At 47.1% G+C, this 20,018-nt stretch overlaps 1 protein-coding gene across 8 annotated transcripts in view; it reads right to left on the minus strand.

Annotated features, from left to right (window-relative positions):
- The window catches only part of ST13 (ST13 Hsp70 interacting protein), a 652,995-nt gene that overhangs the window by 201,641 nt on the left and 431,336 nt on the right, over positions 1-20,018 (minus strand). For 6 of the 8 annotated variants that reach the window (XR_012226447.1, XR_012226446.1, XM_073558050.1 and 3 more), the window contains one exon: positions 2,147-2,263. The exons of 1 other annotated variant lie outside the window; for it this stretch is intronic. Coding sequence is in view for 4 of the 7 variants with exons in the window: in XM_073558050.1 (XP_073414151.1) it covers positions 2,147-2,263 (117 nt within the window). In the remaining 3 variants the exon portion in view is untranslated. Of the gene's footprint in view, positions 1-2,146; positions 2,264-5,826; positions 6,047-20,018 lie in introns of those variants that run through there. One more of the 8 variants, XM_073558047.1, reaches the window with a different exon arrangement.

A 20,018-nucleotide genomic window follows, 5' to 3' on the forward strand; every position in this document is an offset into this window, starting at 1 on the left:
TTGCACCATGTCGCGTTTGGAGACCCCCTGATGTGCCTAAACAGTGGAAACCCCTCAATTCTAACTCCAGCCCTAACCCCAACACACCCCTAACCACAGCCCTAACCCCAACACATCCCTAACCACAAGCCTAACCCTAATTCCAACGCTAACCCTAATTCCAATCCTAACCCTAACCCTAACCCTAATTCCAACCCTAACCCTCTTTCCAACCCTAACCCTCTTTCCAAGCCTAACCCTCTTTCCAAGCCTAACCCTCTTTCCAACCCTAACCCTCTTTCCAACCCTAACCCTCTTTCCAACCCTAACCCTCTTTCCAATCCTAACCCAAAACCCTCTTTCCAACCCTAACCCTCTTTCCAACCCTAACCCTCTTTCCAACCCTAACCCTCTTTTCAACCCTAACCCTCTTTTCAACCCTAACCCTCTTTTCAACCCTAACCCTAATGGAAAAATAAAAATAAAAATATTTCCTTTATTTTATTAGTTGTGCCTACCTATGTGGGTGATAATCGGGGGGGTTTATTATACTTTTTCTTTCATTTTGATCACTGAGAGAGTGATCAAAATGAAAGAATGGAATCTGCAGCCGGCAGATTCGGGCGGGCGCACTGCGCATGCGCCCGCCATTTTCCAAGATGGCAGTGCCCATCATCCGGACCCGAGGGACACCAGGAGGGATGGGGGGACTCAGGGGGTACCGTGGGGGGGGGGTGAGGGGGGGATCGGAGGCTGGCGGGGAGCAGAGGGAATGGGAGGGGGGCAGATGATGACAGCGGCGGCAGATCGCCGCTGTCATTCAGCTGCGGGGGCGCGATCGCCGTGGGGGGGTGGAATCGGTGTCTCCAGCCATGTCCGATGCTACAGCAGCATCGGCCATGGCTGGATTGTAATATTTCATCAATTTTCATTGATGAAATATTACTATCGCTCTGATTGGCTGTTTCACTTTTAACAGCCAATCAGAGCGATCGTAGCCACGTGGGGGTGAAGCCACGCCCCCTGTGGTGAAGAACAAAGCCCCCTGTATCTGCGGGTTGGGTGACCTTTCAGTGACCCTGGTCACCCGACCCGCAGGGGGGCTTTAAAGTCATGACGCCACATAGGCGTCATGGGTCGTTCTGGCACGACTTTTCATGACGCCTACGTGGCGTCAAAGGTCGTGAAGGGGTTAAACAAACAAACGCAAATTATATGAAAGAAATTCTACCACTAACATGAAGTACAATATGTCACGAGAAAAACAATGTCAGAATCACCAGGATTCATGGAAGCGTTCCAGAGTTATTACCTCATAAAGGGACAGTGGTCAGAATTGTAAAAATTGGCCTGGTCATGAACATGCAAACCACCCTTGGGAGTAAAGGGGTTAAACAGCTCTGGTGAAATGAAAGATGCTTAGTGATTGGCTGCTATGGGCAACACAGGCAGTTTAACCTGTTGTGGTCAAGAAGATGTGCCTATGAAATAGTTGTATTAGCATAGCCACACTCACGTCACATGCCACATACATATATATATTTTTGTTTTATATATATATATATATATATATATATATATATATATACACACACACACACACACACATATATATTATATATGTATCTATTTATTATACGGGGCTTTGTGTGTGACGTGAGTGTGGCTATGTGGAGTGGGCGTGGCTTGATACATAGATACACTTATTTATATATAGATATTTAAAAATAGTCGATTGTTAATTCCCCATGTTGTTACCAACAGTTTTTACTTTGCCCATCTCATCTTAGAATAGGCCAACACTTCCAATTTTTCCAGAGCCATCTCAATATTACAGCAGGATTACAATGAACGTGAACATAATTTTCAATAGGTGACAGCAATCCCACCTGTTCCCATCCCTACAAAATGGCTTTTCTGCTGGTCACAAAGCAAGCCAACAACACCATCAAGTACCAGTTAAAGAACATCTCCCAGTCTATTATTTCCTATGGCCCACAAAGCTGCTGTATCCCTGAATGCTAACAGCAGCTCAAAGAGGCGGCCCCCATTACAGTATATAGAAAAAAAACTAAAAAAATAATATTTTGCAATCTTTGCTTTTTGTTAGTAGAAGCAGTTGCCAGTAGATTCCCTTTAATACACTATAAAATACTTTGTCACTCACCCTCTGTGCCCTTTCATGCGCCTCTTTGGCTTTTCGCAGCCGCTCCTTGCGCTCATCAATTTCCTTTTCTTGCCGTTTACGTTCATATTTTCGCTTATGTTCTGCAATCTTCTGAGCCTAATTGAACAGTTGTGTGTATCAATTACAGCTGTATAAAGACATCAGCACTGATGGATACAGAAGTAGTATTTATCTGCAATCCATTGACATAACCAGATATAGGTGCTCAGATGCATCCGAAAAACCAAACAATTAATATAGCATAGGACAACCATCTAACTTGTATAGTAAGGTTTTCACTTTTCTGTCGATGAAGAAAACAATGATCACGCATTTCAGATTTTATCATGCCTATGGGTCCCGTCACACCAAACGATGCACCAGCGATCCCGACAACGATACGACCTGGTCAGGATCGCTGGTGCATCGCTACATGATCGCTGGTGAGCTGCCAAACAGGCAGACACACCAGCGATCAGGACCAGCGAGGACGCTGGTATCCAAGGTAAATATCGGGGAACGAAGCGGGCGTGTCGCTTAGGTACCCGCTGTGTACCTTGGATACCAGCGTGCTCGCGCTGAGAGCTGGTATTAAAGGTAAATATTGGGTAACTAAGCGCGCGTGGCACTTAGTTACCCGCTGTTTACCTTGGATACCAGGTCCCAGCGCAAGCACGCTGGTATCCAAGGTACACAGCGGGTAACTAAGCGACGCACGCGCTTAGTTACCCGATATTTACCTTGGATACTAGCTCCCAGCGTCTGCTTACAGCGCTGGGAGCTCGCTGATCATTGCTCTCCCGCTGCCACACGCAGCGATGCGCGCTAGCCAGCGGGAGACCAACGATCAAAAAATGGCCCAGGACATTCCTGCACGATCAGTGATACACAGCGGGGGGGCCGGTCACTGATGCTTTCCACACACAGCGAGATCGCTGATGCGTCACAAAATCAGCGCTCTCGCTAACGATCGCGCTATGTGTGACGGGCCCCTATGGCCTCTTTCACATGTCCGTGTCTCCGGTACGTGTGGTGACCGTTTTCACACGTACCGAAGATGTGTATTTAGGTAGACCCATTCAAATGAATTAGTCTGTGCACGTCATTGTGTTTCCATGGACCATGTGTCCATGGGCAAAACACGCTGACATGTCTGTTTTTTGCCGTCAGCATGGACGGCAAAATGTCCCGCACACGTGCAACACGGAGAACACACATTGATGTCCTCCGTGTGTCACGCATCGGCACCAGGGAAGAAGCGCTACAGTAAGCGCTCTTCCCCGGCGGCAGGTGCTGAGGACGGCTCTCATTCTCCCCTGCTCTACCAGCGAGCAGAGGAGAATGATGAGCGTTATAATAAACTCCGAGCGACAGCAGGTGGGGGCTTTTGGGACTCTCACCCCCATCATCCGGCACCTGCTGCCGCTAATAACAGTGACAGTAGGTGCAGATGATCGGGGTATTCCACAGCCCCCACCTGCTGTCGTTTGGACTTTAATATAACACTCATCATTCTCCTCTGCTCGCCAGCAGGGCAGGGGAGAATGATGACAGTTTCAGCACCTGCCGCCGGGGGAACAGCGCTTACTGTAGTGCTTCTTCCCCGATGCGTGACACACGGAGGACATCAATGTGTGTTCTCCGTGTGCACGATGTTTTGCCGTCCATGCTGACGGCAAAAAGCTGACAAGTCATCGTGTTTTGCCCATGGACACACGGTCCGTGTGGTACTGATTCGGCACACGGTTGCCACACACGGACATGTATATCTCCGGTACCGGTAATATTGGACATGTGAAAGAGGCCTAACACTTAGTCATGTCTACTACCAGCTTTAGGGCGCACTCAGACAGTCGTATCAATCTGACTGAGATTAGACCACAATGCTTGGACTGGCCAGCAGCTCTCCTGACCCAAGCATGACTGCTGCATAGAAATATATGAAGCGGTCAGAATCTGGTCAGGGGGAGCTGCTAGTCCATGCATTGTGGTCCTATTTATGCAGCTGTCTGACTGCACCCTTAAAGTAAGGCAATCCGCACAAGCCCCTATGATAGAAAGATAATGATAACCCTGCCCGTACAGCTTACAATCTACAATGAGGTGGTGGTGACACACAAAGTAATGGTTATTTACAATGATGGTCCAGACATCTTGAAGGAATGTGGATTGATAAAGGCTGCATGAGATTGTCACAAGCTAGCACGTGTGGTGCTTTTGGGAGCAGTGAAGTTTTGATGGAAAATGATAGGCCACTCTAAGCAGATGGGATTTTAGGGAGCGCCTAAAACTGTGTAAGTTGTGGTTAGTCCTAATATCTTGGGGTAGAACATTACAGAAGTCTTGGAACCAGGAGTGTGAGGTGCGTATTAGTACGGATGTTGGCAAGAAGTCGCTTGCGGAGTGTAAAAAGCAGTTAGGTCGATAAACATAAATGAGGGAGAAAATGTAGGGGGGGGTGCTGCACTGTGGAGAGCTTTGTGGGTGAGAACAAGCAGTCTAAATAGGATCCTATAATGTGTGGGTAGCCAGTGTAATGAGTGGCAGAGTGGAGGCGTCTGAGTACCGATTTGCCAGATAGACGATCCTGGCTGCTGCATTAAGGATGGACTGGAGAGGGGAAAGTCGACTGAGGGGGAGGCCAATTAATAGAGCATTACAGTAGTCCAGGTGGGAGTGGATCAGGGCAATATTGAGGGTTTTTATTGTTTACATGGTGATAAAGGGGCTGATTCTTGAGATATTCTTTAGGTGTAAAGGCCCCGTCACGCTAAGCGAGATCGCTTAAGCGTCACCGATTTTGTGACGCAGCAGCGATATTGCTAGCGATATCGCTATGTGTGATACTTACCTCTGACCGGCTCCCCCGCTGGCTATTGCTGATTGCGCGAGAACGTCCTGGGCCGTTTCTCGTTGGCCGCTTCCTGCGGGCGGGAGGACGTCTTCATCGCCACGACTGACAGGTAACGACCGCCGACCGCTGCTGCATCACTGGTGAGATCTGCCTGTTTGGCAGCTCACTAGTGACCATTTAGCGATGCACCAGCGATCCTGACTGGGTCGTATCGTTGTCAGGATCGCTGGTGCATCGCTAAATGTGACAGTAACCTAAGCGGCAAGAGCAGGTAAGAGATTGTATATGGGAAGTGAATGAAAGACTGGTGTCAATCAACACCCAGATAGCACTCATGGTGCCTAAGCGTTATTGTGGTGCCACACATGGAGACAGTGAGGTCAGATTTAGGGAGGTAGGTAGAAGGCGGGAGCAGAAGTATTTCAGTTTTAGAAAGGTTGAGTTTCAGATCGAGAGAGTACATGATGTTGAAGACTGCGGACAGTCAGTCACTGGTTTTCTGTAGCACAGTGGGGGTAAAGTCAGGGGTTGACGTGTATAGTTTTGTGTCATAAGCATAAAGATGGTAATGAAAGCCAAATTTGCCAATGGTCCGTCCAAATGGGGCCATGTAGAGAGAAGAGGGCCAAGGACTGAACCCAGTTGGACCCCAATAGTGAGAGGAAGAGGAGAAGTGGAGCCAGCAAATGATGCACTGAAGGAGCAGTCAAAGATAGGAAGAGAGCAGTGTCCTTTATGCATATTGATTGGAGCATACAAAGTAGGAGATGGTGGTCAACAGTATCAAAAGCTGTAGAGAGGTTAAAAAGAATTAGAGAGTAGTCACCGATCCGTTTTGCTGTCAGAGGGTCGTTGGTCACTTTGATGAAGTTTCTGTAAAGTGTAGGGGCGGCAGCCGGACTGTGATGGATCTAGGAGAGAGTGAGTGAAGAGGTAATAGGTAAGGTGAGAATAGACCAAGCGCTCCAAAGGTTTAGAGATGAAGGGGAGATTGGAGACTTATCTGTAGTTATTTGTGCAGGATCGTGTTTCCAGGAGTCCATCATGAAAGCACCACCAGGACGTTGTCCTTCTTATCCTGGAGAGGGACAGGAACACAAATTAGGTTAAATAGCCCCTCCCCACCACCACCCTTCAGTGATTTTCCCAAGTACCACACCAGGATGGATGCAACAACTACTTTATTGAACTTCCTCTCTACACATGTTCATATCACATTTCAGACAGGAAATTCAAGGTAGGGTATAATAAGGGGTGCTGTCATGATGGACTCCTGGAAACATCATATCGGTAGGACCAATTCCTACTTTCCAGGACGTCCCTCCTGACAGCACCACTAGGAGAATTATCAAATAACTCCTATTAAGGCGAGATTACTGCTTGGAGGACTTTCCTCCCAAAGGCAGTCTGTTGATTTGACAGAACGTCCAACTTATAGTGTCTGCAAAAGATATTTAAATTTGACCAAGTTTCGGCCCTGCAGATCTGTTCCATAGATGCCCCAGCGCTCTCTGCCCATGAAGCTCAGATTGCTCTCATTGTCATGTCGGACGCTGTTCACACCACAGCGTCCGGCAGGCAGAGGTAGTTCCACCTCCATCCACTATAGCCTCAGTGGCGCCGGCTTGATCTTCAGGCTCTCGGGGGTTAATCTTGCTGGAGACCAGGTTGGATGGTTAGTCACGCCCACGGTCTTTAAATAGTCATGCTGGCCTATGGGCGTCGCAGATTATAGCTTGTGTTTCATACCAAGTGGTTCCGGTCTGGAGTGGAGGTGTTGAAGAGAGAGAGATTCGTACCTGGTGGCGTATGATCCGTTGTTATCCTTTCTCCTTCCCATATTTGTGTTTAGTTGTGCCCTGTTCACATACTGTATATTCCTGTGTGTGTGCGGCGCAGTGCAGTTTAAGTTCTCCCTGTCTGTCATAATTTGTGTGGGGGCTTTGGTGGTGTGTCTCCTCACTGGGTGGAGGGTTAAGTGCAGGGCTGAGCAGGAGATAAGGAAAGGTTGGAGGCTCAGGCATTTGCACCATCAGCAAAAACCCTGGGTTGAGGGTCAGACAGGGTTTCCCCTAGTTAAAGGGACATCACAGGGGCCCCGGGTATTTCAGCCTTAGTTGAACTAAGCCCCGCGTGACACTCATCGAGTGAGCTCTGAGGTGTTCTGGCGTAGTCTTTCCTGCCGAGACATATGCTGCGCTAATGGTTGATTTTAGACATCTGGCTAGAGAAACTTTTGAAGCTTTCTTCCCCCTGTTCTTTACGGCCATCTGGACAAAGATTTGAATCCACTCTCCAGCCCTCTGTGAGATAAGTATTGCAGAACTGTCCTTTTTACATCCAAGGAGCGAAGAGTGAGTTCTTTCTCGTTGTTGTAGTTTTGGCAGAGAGTGGGTAACACAATCTCTTGATTTCTGTAGAAGTCAGTAACCCCTTTGGGGAGAAACTCAGGATCCAATTTTAAAGGGAAGGTGCCATCCCAAAAAAATTTTTTCAGCAATTGAAAAAATGTAAAGAATTAATGTTTACATTTTCTTTAAAAATATTATCATTTGTTTTTAATTTTGTAAAATATGAAAAATAATTTTAAAAAGTTTGGCATTTCCACTTGTTAACACTAGGGGGAGCAGATACTGAAATTTGGCACAAAAACCTAGTGTACAACTAGCTCACATTACTGTCCTGCAGTAATTATGGGCATAAAGTGTCCATGATGTTTGATTTTGATATATGATCATGCCCTAAAATGGACACTGTATGGGCAGAATCTGCTGACATGGGTGTGATGTCACTCCTCTCCTCCCCTTCTGGGTGCTTGCTAAGGGAAAAGAGAGGATGACATCTAGGAACACAGTGCGCAGCCATTTTGATGGGGCCTGCAAAGTTATACTGACTGTCTTTTCATGTAAAGTCTGGATCAGAACAGGTCACCAATCAGCAGAAATGTTTCCTGGATTTCTGTGGAGCAGACAAGAAGACGGTCCATCCATGTGTATAAAACACAGCACTCTATGTACAATCCCTGGCACCGAACAGGGTGCCCCCCACAGACCAGCACACTGCTCTCCTGAAATACTCTGTGCTGCTGTCACCCTGCTCCTTCCCCCATACATCTCCCTCTGTGACCCCCCCATAGACCAGCACACTGCTCTCCTGAAATACTCTGTGCTGCTGTCACCCTGCTCCTTCCTCCATATATCAGGCCCGTCGCCTCGCTTTCACACATTGCCAGGACAGGATCTGAGGAGAGGAATGGGGTCTTCGGTCACTGAGGATGGCAGGCAGCAAGGATTCTGGGAGCAGGGTGACAGCAGCACAGAGTATTTCAGGAGAGCAGTGTGCTCGTCTATGGGGGGCACAGAGAGAGATATATGGTGGAGGGAGCAGGGTGACAGCAGCACAGAGTATTTCAGGAGAGCAGTGTGCTGGTCTATGGGGGGCACAGAGAGAGATATATGGTGGAGGGAGCACGGTGACAGCAGCACAGAGTATTTCAGGAGAGCAGTGTGCTGGTCTATGGGGGGCACAGAGAGATATATGGTGGAGGGAGCAGGGTGACAGCAGCACAGAGTATTTCAGGAGAGCAGTGTGCTGGTCTATGGGGGGGCACACAGAGAGATATATGGTAGAGGGAGCAGAGTGACAGCAGCACACAGTATTTCAGGAGAGCAGTGCGCTGGTCTATGGGGGGCACAGAGGGAGATGTATGGGGGAGGAGCAGGGTGACAGCAGCACAGAGTATTTCAGGAGAGCCGTGCGCTGGTCCATGGGGGCCACAGAGGGAGATATATGGGTGAGGAGCAGGGAGACAGCAGCACAGAAATGCAGGCAACATTTCTGCTGATTTATGGCCTGTTCTGATCCAGACTTTGCATGCAAAGACCCCATTCCCCTCCTCAGATTCTGTCCTGGCGATGTGTGAAAGCGAGGCGACAGGCGCCATCCGGGGTGACGCTGGGAAGCAGGCTGGGGGGGAATGGAGCCATACAATAACGATAAAAATGAGACCCCTCTCTTCAGCTGCCTCCCCAGCCCTTCCCTGACTGCACCTATTACCCCTGACCCGTGTGCAGGTGCTCAGCCAGAACCACCCTAAATGGGTCCCCTTTTAGCAGATCACAAATAATACCGCCATATACTTCACACACAATGCCGCCATATAGATCATACACAATACCACCATTTAGATCACACATAAAACCAGCAGGGTGACAGCAGCACAGAGTATTTCAGGAGAGCAGTATCACGCGGCAGAGAATTAGATACACGGCTCAGCAGTCAGTGTCACACAGGATAGGACTAGATACACGGCTCAGCAGTCAGTGTCACACAGGATAGGAATAGATACACGGCTCAGCAGACAGTATCACACAGGAGAGGATTAGATACATGGCTCAGCAGTCAGTATCACACAGGATAGGATTAGATACACAGCTCAGCAGACAGTATCACACAGAATAGTATTAGATACATGGCTCAGCAGACAGTATCACACAGGATAGGAATATATACACGGCTCAGCAGACAGTATCACACAGAATAGTATTAGATACACGGCTCAGCAGTCAGTATCACACAGGAGAGGATTAGATACACAGCTCAGAAGTCAGTATCACACAGGAGGATTAGATACACGGTTAAGCAGTCAGTATCACACAGGAGCGGATTAGATACGCGGCTCAGCAGACAGTATCACACAGGATAGGATTAGATACACGGCTCAGCAGACAGTATCACACAGGAGAAGATTAGATACACAGCTCAGCAGACAGTATCACACAGGAGAGGATTAGATACACGGTTCAGCAGTCAGTATCAGACAGGAGAGGATTAGATACACGGCTCAGCAGACTATCACACAGGAGAGGATTAGATACACGGTTCAGCAGTCAGTATCACACAGGAGAGGATTAGATACACGGCTCAGCAGGGAGTATCACACAGGAGAGGATTAGATACACGGCTCAGCAGGCAGTATCACAGGAGACAGTATTACAGATATGCCCACACTGGTGAAACTTCCAGCCCCTCACCCCCAATTATACACTAGACTATGGGCTGTATATGTCACTGGCCTCCTCAGACAGCCATAAAAGCTCTCATAAAAGCAAAGGTGTCAGATTACCGGAGATCACTGGGGCTGTTTGTGAGTGAGGAGGCGGAGACAGAGCAGGAGGACAGTGGAGCTGGAGCAGGAAGCACGGTGCAGAAAGTGGAGCTCAGCAGATCGCATTGGGCTACAGTAAAATGGCGCCCAGCCACACCTACAGCAGTGAATGGTACAGCCCACAGGGGTGTGCCCAGTTCACTGCTAATGAGGCTGCATGGTGGGGTCGGGAACCGACCACAGTCTCCTATGTCCAGGGACGGCCATATTTGCAGACTGTATGAGTCCTCCACAGATCTGCAAATCAAGATGGCAGCGCCCAGTGGCTACATTAAAACATTATTACAAACAAACCATAAATCCTAGTTAGTACAACATTTGCTTTAACAACATGTTTTGTTACTTACTCTTTTTTTGCAAATCATATAAAATTGCGGCACCTTTCCTTTAAGAGGATACAGTCCTCCTGGGTCTTTAAATATGGGTCTTTTATGGAAAGGGCCTGGATCTCGCCTATATGCCCCAAACTTATTGCTACTAAGAAGACAGCTTTGAATGTTACAGACCTTAGGTCTGCCTGGTCTAGAAGTTCGTATGGGTTTTTTAATAAGTTAGTTTAGAACCAAGTTGAGATCCCAGGGGGCACTGAGCTACGTATTGTGGGCCTAATACACTGAGTAGCTTTAATTAATCTTACCACCCAGGGATGATCGGCCAATGGATAGTCAAAAAATGAACCCAAGGCTGAAACCTGTACCTTTAACGTACTAGGAATCAGACCCCTATCAAAGCCAGCCTGCAAGTTACAGTGTGTCGGACCTCCCTGATGTAGTAGGAAGTATACTGTGGCAGAGTTGTCTGAGAAGATCCTGAAATGACTCTGTAGCTCTTCTTGGTATCTCCTCAATGCTTCCCAAACTGCTCTGAGTTCCCTGTGGTGTGAGGAACTTATGCTCACTGATGTGGGACCATGTTACTTGGAGGTAACGTCCTTCTATGTGGGCTCCCCAACCCCTGAGGCTTGCATCTGTAGTGATGTTAACGCACGGGAACACTCTCCAGGGTCTTCCTTTCTCGAGGTTTGGTATATTGGTCCACTATGACAGACTGTTTTATCTTTCCGGATATGAATATCCTGTTGTCCAAAGATGTCTCCTTGCTGTCCCATACTGAAAGGACCTCCCGATGTAGGATCCTTGAATAAAACTGACTCAATTGGATGCTGGGAATACATGAAGACATTGGACCCAGAACTCTCATGGCTTTCCTGATGGAGAAGTATTTTCACTTTTGTAGTGTCTGTATCTCTTATCTGATTGTTTGTGCAATGGAAGGAATGAATTCTCCTGTTTGGAATGTAGGAGTACGCCAGAAACATTTTCTCTCTCTTTCTTTCTGGCCTGAAACTGGATTTTTTTGAAGTTTATTAACCACCCTAGTTTCTCCAGAAGCGACATGGTTGTTGTTAAATATTCCTCCATCTGTTGTGGTGAATCTGCCAATAGCAGTAGGTTGTCCAAGTACGGGATGATGAGATTATTATTTCCTGTTAAGAAAGCCATAACTTCTGCCATGAGTTTTGTGAAGATTCGGAGAGCGGAGGAGAGACCGAATGGCAGGCACCAGAATTGGAAATGTTGAATTCTCCCTTGGTCCTTTATCACATTCCTGAGGTACTTTTGATACGAGGCATGGATATATATATATATGGTAATAAGCACTTTTGAGATCTAGCGTGCTCATTACAGAGTCCTTTCTTATCAATGGTATGGCTGATCTTGAGAGACTCTATTTTGAACTGCTTGTAGGTTCCCACCGGTTTAGTGGTTTCTGGTTTATTATTGTTCGGTATTCCCCTCTTGGAAAACAGACAGGAATAATGTCCGCTGAACTGTTGGGAATGAGGCACCTGAATTATGACCCGCAATTCTATGAGCTCCTGTATATAATTTAGGAGTTCTTTGATGGACGGCTGGAGACTAGGTATGGGTTAGGCAGTATCTCTTGGGCGTTAACTGGGTGAGCTCTATCCTGTACCGCTGAAAGACTGCAGAATCAACAGATTCTGGGAAATGACCTGCCAACCTTCCAGGAAGTACTGGAGTCTCCCCCCAATGCCTCTGGCATCACTGTGCGCTGGGTCTTGGCCCTTGGTCTCGAAATGAACCTCTACCCATGCCATGCTTGGGGTAGCTCCACCTGCCGGGCTTCCCCTTGCCCTCATAGTCCTGCCTGACGTGAGAGCGTCCTCCGAAAGGATGGCATTTTCCTTGTATTTTCTTCAGAAAGCCCTTCTTTTTACCCAAAGCCTTCTTAAGTAACTCGCCTAGAACTGGTCCATGTGTTGGCCAGAGAATGGTATCGAGCAAAGCTTGTTTTTTGACTGGGTATCTCTCGTTCACGATCTCAGCCACAAAGCCCGGCCTTGCTGTGTTTGATAGCACATGGTTTCATGCTCCAAAACAAACTGATTCTGCTGAGGCATCTGCCATAAAGTTGGTCGACATTCTCAACAACTGTAGTGATTTCAGGATTTCCTCCCTGGGAGTCCTGTTCTTGATGTGGCTCTCTAGCTTGTCTACCCAAAGACTCATTGCTCTGGCTACCGAGGTGGCTGCGAATGAATCCCAGGCATTTATAAGGAGGTCTTCCGATCGTTTGTCCATCGGATCTTTATGGCCAGACGAGTCTTCAAACGGAATGGCTGTTTTCTTTGGTACTGTTTCCCATACCTTGGTCTCTTCCGGATCGAAGGGACGGCTATACTTAAAATCCCTTGGGGACCACAAGATTTTCTCCACGTCTTCCCATTCTGCCAGTATCATTGCCGTTATGTGATCATTAACTGGAAATACTCTATTTCTACGAGCTCTCAGGCCTCCAAACATTTCATCCTCAACTGTCAATGGTTCTGTGGAGTCCTCAACCTTCATGGTACTCCTGACAGCCTGCAGGAGCATGTCGGTGTGCTCAGACGAAAACAGCTATCTTTTCCATTCTTCCGGGAACACTACTGAGGAACCCTCGCCTTCAGTGTCTGGATCAGAGTAGCCAGATACTTCTCCTTCCTCTGAACTCGAATCCATGTCCCATCTAGGTCTCTTAGGAAGAGGAGTTTGGGATGGTACTAGTGCTGAGACCGTAGTCTGTACTTCCTCTCTGATCATGGTCTTTATATTGGCCAGTAAAAGAGATCTGCTCTTCCTTAAACAATTTGGCAACGCATGTTTCACATAGCTTTTTCTCATATCCCTCTGGAAGTCTGGCCGTGTATAAGCGACATCTATTAGCCTTCTTTTTGGCTCCTGAAGTGGACCGCTTAGGTGTCTCCTTGTCCTAAAAGACAACATATAAAGAAGGCCCTGTAGCTATTGGATCTAGGGCCCAGCTAAGAGACCCCTACTACACCTTAAATCACATGGTCCAAGGACTGGACATCAGGATGGCTAGCACTCTCCATCTTTACTAAGTCAATTGTGCTGTCAGTCTTTAAGTAGTCCGCCTTAACCAGCTTCAAGACATCGGATTCGTCCTCCTTCTGAGCCCTACTGCTGTCAATCCTGATGCTGGAGGTATCCAGCCGATCTCAACATGCTCCCTGTGGAACGCACGCCAACCGGCATATAGACACCTGCACCCGGTGCCATTCTGCCCATCATCATGCATGTACCTTAATCTTCACACCTCTGTGCTCCCTTCTGTGTCTGTTCCTGATAGGGACAGGAAAAACACTGAAGAGTGGTCGTGGGGAGGGGCTATTTAACCTCTTCTGTGTTCCTGTCCCTATCAAGGATAAGAAGGACAACCTCCTGGTGGTGATGTCAGGAGGGACGTTCTGGAAAAGGTTTTTTTTTTTTTTTTAATAATGTAGTAATGATAGTGTTTGAAGGAGGAGGGAAAAATACCAGAGGAGAGGGAGAAATTGAAGATTCTAGTCAGGCAAGTAGTGAGTGGAGAGAGACTGGAGGAGATGTGAGGGAATTGGGTCAGTAGTGCATGTCGTAGGACGAGAAGAAAATAGGAGCCTGGAGACTTCTTGTGACATGGGGTCAAATGTGGAGCGTGAGCCAAAAGAGATACAGGGAGGAATGGGAGTCACAGCACTTTGTGGCTGGGAACAAATGTCCTGACGGATATTCTTTAAAGTGTGAGGCCAGATCATCAGCACAAATGTCTGATATGGGCCTGTTTTTTCAGACTGAGGGGGGAGTGAAAGGTGTCAAATTTTTTTTGAGGTTCAATAGTGAGGAGATCAGGGTGGTGAAGTACAGGTACGTCTCACAAAATTAGAATATCATCAAAAAGTGAATTTCAGTTCTTCAATGCAAAAAGTGAAACTCATATCGAGTCATTATAAACAGCGTGATCTTTATCAAGTGTTTGTTTCTATTAATGTTGATTATGGCTTACAGCCAATGAAAACCCAAAAGTCAATATCTTCGTAAATTAGAAGAATTAACAAAAACAACTGCAAAGGCTTACAAAAGTCCCTTAGTCTGTTTCAGTAGGCTCCACAATCATGGGGAAGACACTGACCTGACAGATGTCCAGAAGGCAGTCATTGACACACTCCACAAGGAGGGTAAGTCACTAAAGTTCATTGCTAAAGAAGCTGGCTGTTCAGAGTGCCTTATCCAAGCATATTAATGTTAAGTTGGGTGGAAGGAAAAAAGTGGTAGAAAAAAGTGCACAAGCAAGCGGGATAACCACAGCCTTGAAAGACTTGTTAAGAACAGGCCATTAAAAAATTTGGGGGAGATTCACAAGGAGTGGGCTGCTGCTGGAGCCATTGCTAAAAGAGCCACCACACACAGACGTATCTAGGACATGGGCTACAAGTGTCGCATTCCTTGTGTTAAGCTACTCATGACCAATAGACAAAGCCAGAATCATCTCACCTGTGCCAAGGAGAAAAAGAACTAGACTGTTGCTCAGTGGTCCAAGGTGTTGTTTTGAGGCACACAATCTAAACTGCTTGACGTTTCTACATCAATGATGGTTTGGGGAGTCATGTCATCTGCTGGTGTAGGTCCACTGTGCTTTATCAAGACCAAAGTCAGCGCAAGCGTCTACCAGGAAATTTTAGAGCACTTCATGCTTCCCTCTGCCAACAAGCTTTTGGAGATGGAAATGTCATTCTCCACAGCAGGACTTGGCACCTGGCCACACTACCAAAAGTACCAATACCCGGTTTAAAAACAACTTCATCACTGTGCTTGATTGGCCAGCAAACTCGCAAGACCTTAACCCCGAAGAGAATCTATGGGGGATTGTCAAGAGGAAGATAAGAGACACCAGACCCAACAATGAAGACGTTACTATCAAAGCAACCTGGACTTCCATGAAACTTCAGCAGTACCACAGGCTGATTGCCTCCATGCCACAACACATTGATGCAGTAAATTGATGCAAAAGGAGCCCCGATCAAGTATTGAATGCATTTACTGAACATAAATTTCAGTAGGCCAACATTTCGGATTTTATAATCATTTTTCAAGCTGGTGTTATAAAGTATTCTAATTTATTGAGATAATGACTTTTGGGTTTTCATTGGCTTTAAGCCATAATCATCAACATTAACAGAAATAAACACTTCAAATGGATCACTCCGTTTGGAAATGACTCTATATAATATACGAGTTTCACTTTTTGTATTGAAGAAATTAAATAAACTTACTTTTTACCCTTCGCCACGACAGCACCCACTTGAGAGAGGGATTCGCCCATAGGAACTGGAAACCTACAGAAATAAAAGGGGGCAGTCCGCCTCTCCTCCTCAGTTGGATTTCAGAGTACCAGGGGAAACTCCCCAGTATTAGGCCAGTGTAACAATGTTTTTACATTCAGGAATCGTACTTTACTATATATCTATCTGTATCTTAATATATACAATCATTATTACATGTTCTATTTACATCTAACTTAGGGAGGGTAGTGAATGGGTGCTGTCGACAGGGGCTGCGGTCCAGAAGCAGCGTTGGGGGGAGCCCTGTTTATCAGCTCCCTCCTCGTCTGTCAGGTATCCGTGAGGACCGGGTCCGGGGAGGACCGCCCGGTCTCACGTGGAGTGGGCAGCGTGTGATCGGGGTTCGGGTGAGGCAGTCCTGGCACACGTGGGAGCATGGAGAGCAGAGGCAGAGGTACGGCCCACCCCACTCCTCCAGGAATGCCGATTTCAGGAGCGCGGACCCGGAAGTATGGAAGCTGGGACGCGCATGTGCAGAAGACCGGGGAGCGCTCTTGCCCCAGGAGTGTTGGAGTGACTTCCGGGGCATACCTGAAGAGGCGGTACAGGCGGCAGGGACCGCACACGTTCAAACCTGGGCGGGTAATTATAAAACTCAGCGAGTCTGGAGCTACTGGTGTGCTGAAAAGGTAGTCCGCAGGTGGACAGGACACACACCCACCAGCGGTGGATGCGGCAGCGAAGAGTGCAGGCACGTCCAAGGATCGCTCCAATAGAGGTTCCACGGATAGGAGTCGGAAGAGTGACGAGACGAATGCACCCAGGACTCTGACTGTAACTCGGCCTCCAGATCAGATACCGTGTAGCTTCACTGGGTGAGTGTTTGGGGCTCTACCTATTAGGCTAACTTCTCTTTCTATATACCTCCCTCTTTCAGACCAAGAAGAAACAAAAGTCAAAGCATAAAGAATGTGCTCTATGCAGATAGCCCCTTCCTGACTCCTACCCCAAAAAGCTATGTCAGGGGTGCATCAGTTAAACAATTCAGGAGGAGGTGGCGATGTCATCAGCAGACATCCGCACAATGATAAGGCAAGAGCTGCAGGCCCTAAGCCAGACCAGTATGACCCTAAGAGCACAGAAGTAAAAAGAGGAGACTGTCCCCCATCTCCAGTGTGGAGTCTGACAGCGACCAAAGGAAAGTCTCCGACTCCTCACAGATGTCTCCGTCATCTTCATCTGACGGAGAAGGATGCTCGTGTTTCTCTATAGAGAGTGTTGACAACCTGGTTAAATCGGTTAGGAACACTATGGGGTGCACTGATACGAAGGGGGCACAGACAACACAGGCATTAATGTTTGCAAGAATTGCAGAAAGGAAAAGAAGGGCCTTTCCTGTGAACCCGGCGGTTAAAACCCTAATTAAAAAAAAAAAAAAGAGTGGGATAAGCAAAATCAGCGGGGTTTCCTCCCTTCAGCCTCTAAGAGGAGATATCAGTTTAGCCACAAGGAAATGCTAAACTGGACCAAGGTCCCTAAAGTGGATGCAGCAGTTGCTTCCATTTACAAACAGTCAGTAGAGGACGCAGGCATATTATCTGACCCACTTGACCGCAAGGTGGAGACTTCACTGAAGAGATCATGGGAAGCTGCAGCAGGAATATGTAAACCAGCTATAGCCAGTACATGTACGCCCAGGTCCTTGCTGGTATGGATTGATCAGCTGGAACAACAGGTTAATCAAAAGGATTACAGGGACAAATTACTGGCTGCCATTCCTTTAATCAGAAGAGCAGCAGCATTTATGGCGGATGCGTAGGCGGATTTATTACGCCTAGCAGCTAGGTCGGCTGGCCTAGCTAACAACGCCAGACACGCTCTATGGCTTTAGAGTTGGAGAGGGGACTTGCACTCCAAGACGAGACTCTGCGCTATCCCGTGTCAGGGTGAGTTCCTCTTTGGAAGTGTTCTGGTAGAGATACTCAACAAAGCAAAGGAGAGGAAAAAAGGTTTCCCTAATCCATCTCTCCAATCCTATAAGGAGGTCATTTAAGAGACTAACGTTTAGCAAAAGAAGAACTTCGGAAAGACAAGGCCGTTGGACCACAAGGGAAAATAAACAAAGAGGTGCCACGTTTAAGGGGTCTCCCTCCCAGAAGGGTAGCAGATACCGATAAGCCAGAGCCTCCAGTAGGAGAAGACAGATTTTTTTTTTACCAAAAATGGGAAGTAATAATGACAAGTCCCTGGATTTTGAACATAGTCAAAATGGGGTTGAAACTAGAGTTCCACCTCATTCCCCACGAATCATTTACTATTACATCGCTCAAATTGCCGAAGCAACAGGCGGCGCTTGAGTCAGAAATTCCAAGATTACTATCCAAAAAAGTCCTAATAAAAGTTCTAGAAGGGCAGGAAGGAAGGGGATTTTACTCCCCTTTATTCCTGGTCTCTAAGCCGGATGGATCATTTAGAACGATTAATTTGAGGAAATTGAATACATTAATCTATAACTGTAAATTGAAAATGGAGTAAATTAGATCCACCATTAAACTTCTGTTTCATAGAAGCATGATGGCCGGATTGAATCTAAAAGATGCATATTACCATCTTCGCATACAAGGATGCATATCAGAAATACCGGGTGGCGGTGCCTTTCGCAGGCGAGATCCACCAGTTCCAGTTCACGGCAATGCCCTTCGAGTCTCTCTATGGCACTCCGAATTTTCACGAAGGTGATGCTGGAGGTGATGGCCTTCTTACGTCAAAAGGACACATTAATGGATGACTTTCTGATAGTAGGAAACTCAGCCACCCAATGTAGTAGTCGCCTAGCTGACACAGTTTTGTCTTTGCAGGCATTAGGGTGGATCATAAATTTCAAGAAGTCCAGGCTCGTACCACAGACCCTTCAGTCCTTTTTAGGTCTTCTCCTAGACTCCACAAGTCAGAGGTGTCTGCTTCCAGAGGTAAATCTATATCACTCATAAAAGCAAGTCACAACAGCAATGGACAAACCACGGATGTCCCTAAGGGAAGCCATGTCCCTTTTAGGGTCCCTTACTGCCTGTATCCCGGCGGTACAGTGGGCCCAGTATCATACCCGAAGGTTGCAACATCAGATCCTCCTAGAGGAGAAATTTTTGCAGGGTCATCATGGTGGGATAATAACTATCTTCAAAAGTCTTAATTTCCCTGGCCTGGTGGTTAGACGAAACCACCTATCTGGAGGGGTTCCATGGGTGTTAAGACCATCCTGTATAGTCACTACCAATGCTAGCCGTAGGGGATGGGGTGCCCAGATGAGAGGTAGCATCACGCAAGGTCAGTGGAATAGAGAATTACAGGATTCATCAAACTTGAAAGAGCTAAATGCGGTTATGCACTACATCATTTTCTTCCTCAGCGTCGGGGAGCACACATGAGAATCATGTCGGACAACACAACGGCAGTCGCATATTTGAACAGACAAGGCGGAACACGATTGGAAAGCCTAATGTCTTCCGCAAGAAGAATTTTTGGTTTGGCCAAAAGTCATTTACTATCCCTCTCTGCTCTTCATAACAAAGGGAAGGACAATTCAGAGGCAGATTTCCTAAGCCGGCATAAGTTACGGCAAGGAGAATGGTCTCTAAATCACCAGATATTCAGAAAAATTGTGGAATTATGGGGGGATTCCTCAGATAGACCTTTTTGCCACGAGAAAAAACAAGCAGGTACAGAGATTCACCTCCCTGAATACAGCAGATCATCCGGAGATAGTGGATGCCCTTCAAGCCCCATGGCAGATCGAGCTAGCGTATGCCTTTCTGCCAATAAAGCTGTTGCCGCTAGTCATCCGGAAAGTCAAGGAGGAGAAAGCGAGAGTAATCCTAATTGCAAAATTTAGGCCCAAGAGGCAATGGTTCTCCTGGCTGCAAGCCATGTCAATTTCAGACCCATGGGTCCTCCTTTCAGCCCCCAATCTGCTCTCTCAAGGACCATTGATGGCCTCAAGGAGACTTGATGGCCTGGAACTTGAGACGCAGTTATTGAGATCAAGAGGTTTCTCGGAGGGATCAGTCAATATGCTCCTACAGAGTAGGAAACAATCTACAACAAAGATTTACACTAAAATATGGAGAAAGTTCCTATAGTTCCATACGGACACCGACTCTAGGGAGGTTCCAATTACACCTATTTTAGAATTGCTACAAAAGGGTAGGGACTTGGGCTTCTCTGTCAA

Source organism: Dendrobates tinctorius, unplaced genomic scaffold, assembly GCF_039654945.1.
Source record: "Dendrobates tinctorius isolate UK_male_01 unplaced genomic scaffold, ASM3965494v1 ptg000012l, whole genome shotgun sequence".
NCBI lineage: Eukaryota > Metazoa > Chordata > Amphibia > Anura > Dendrobatidae > Dendrobates > Dendrobates tinctorius.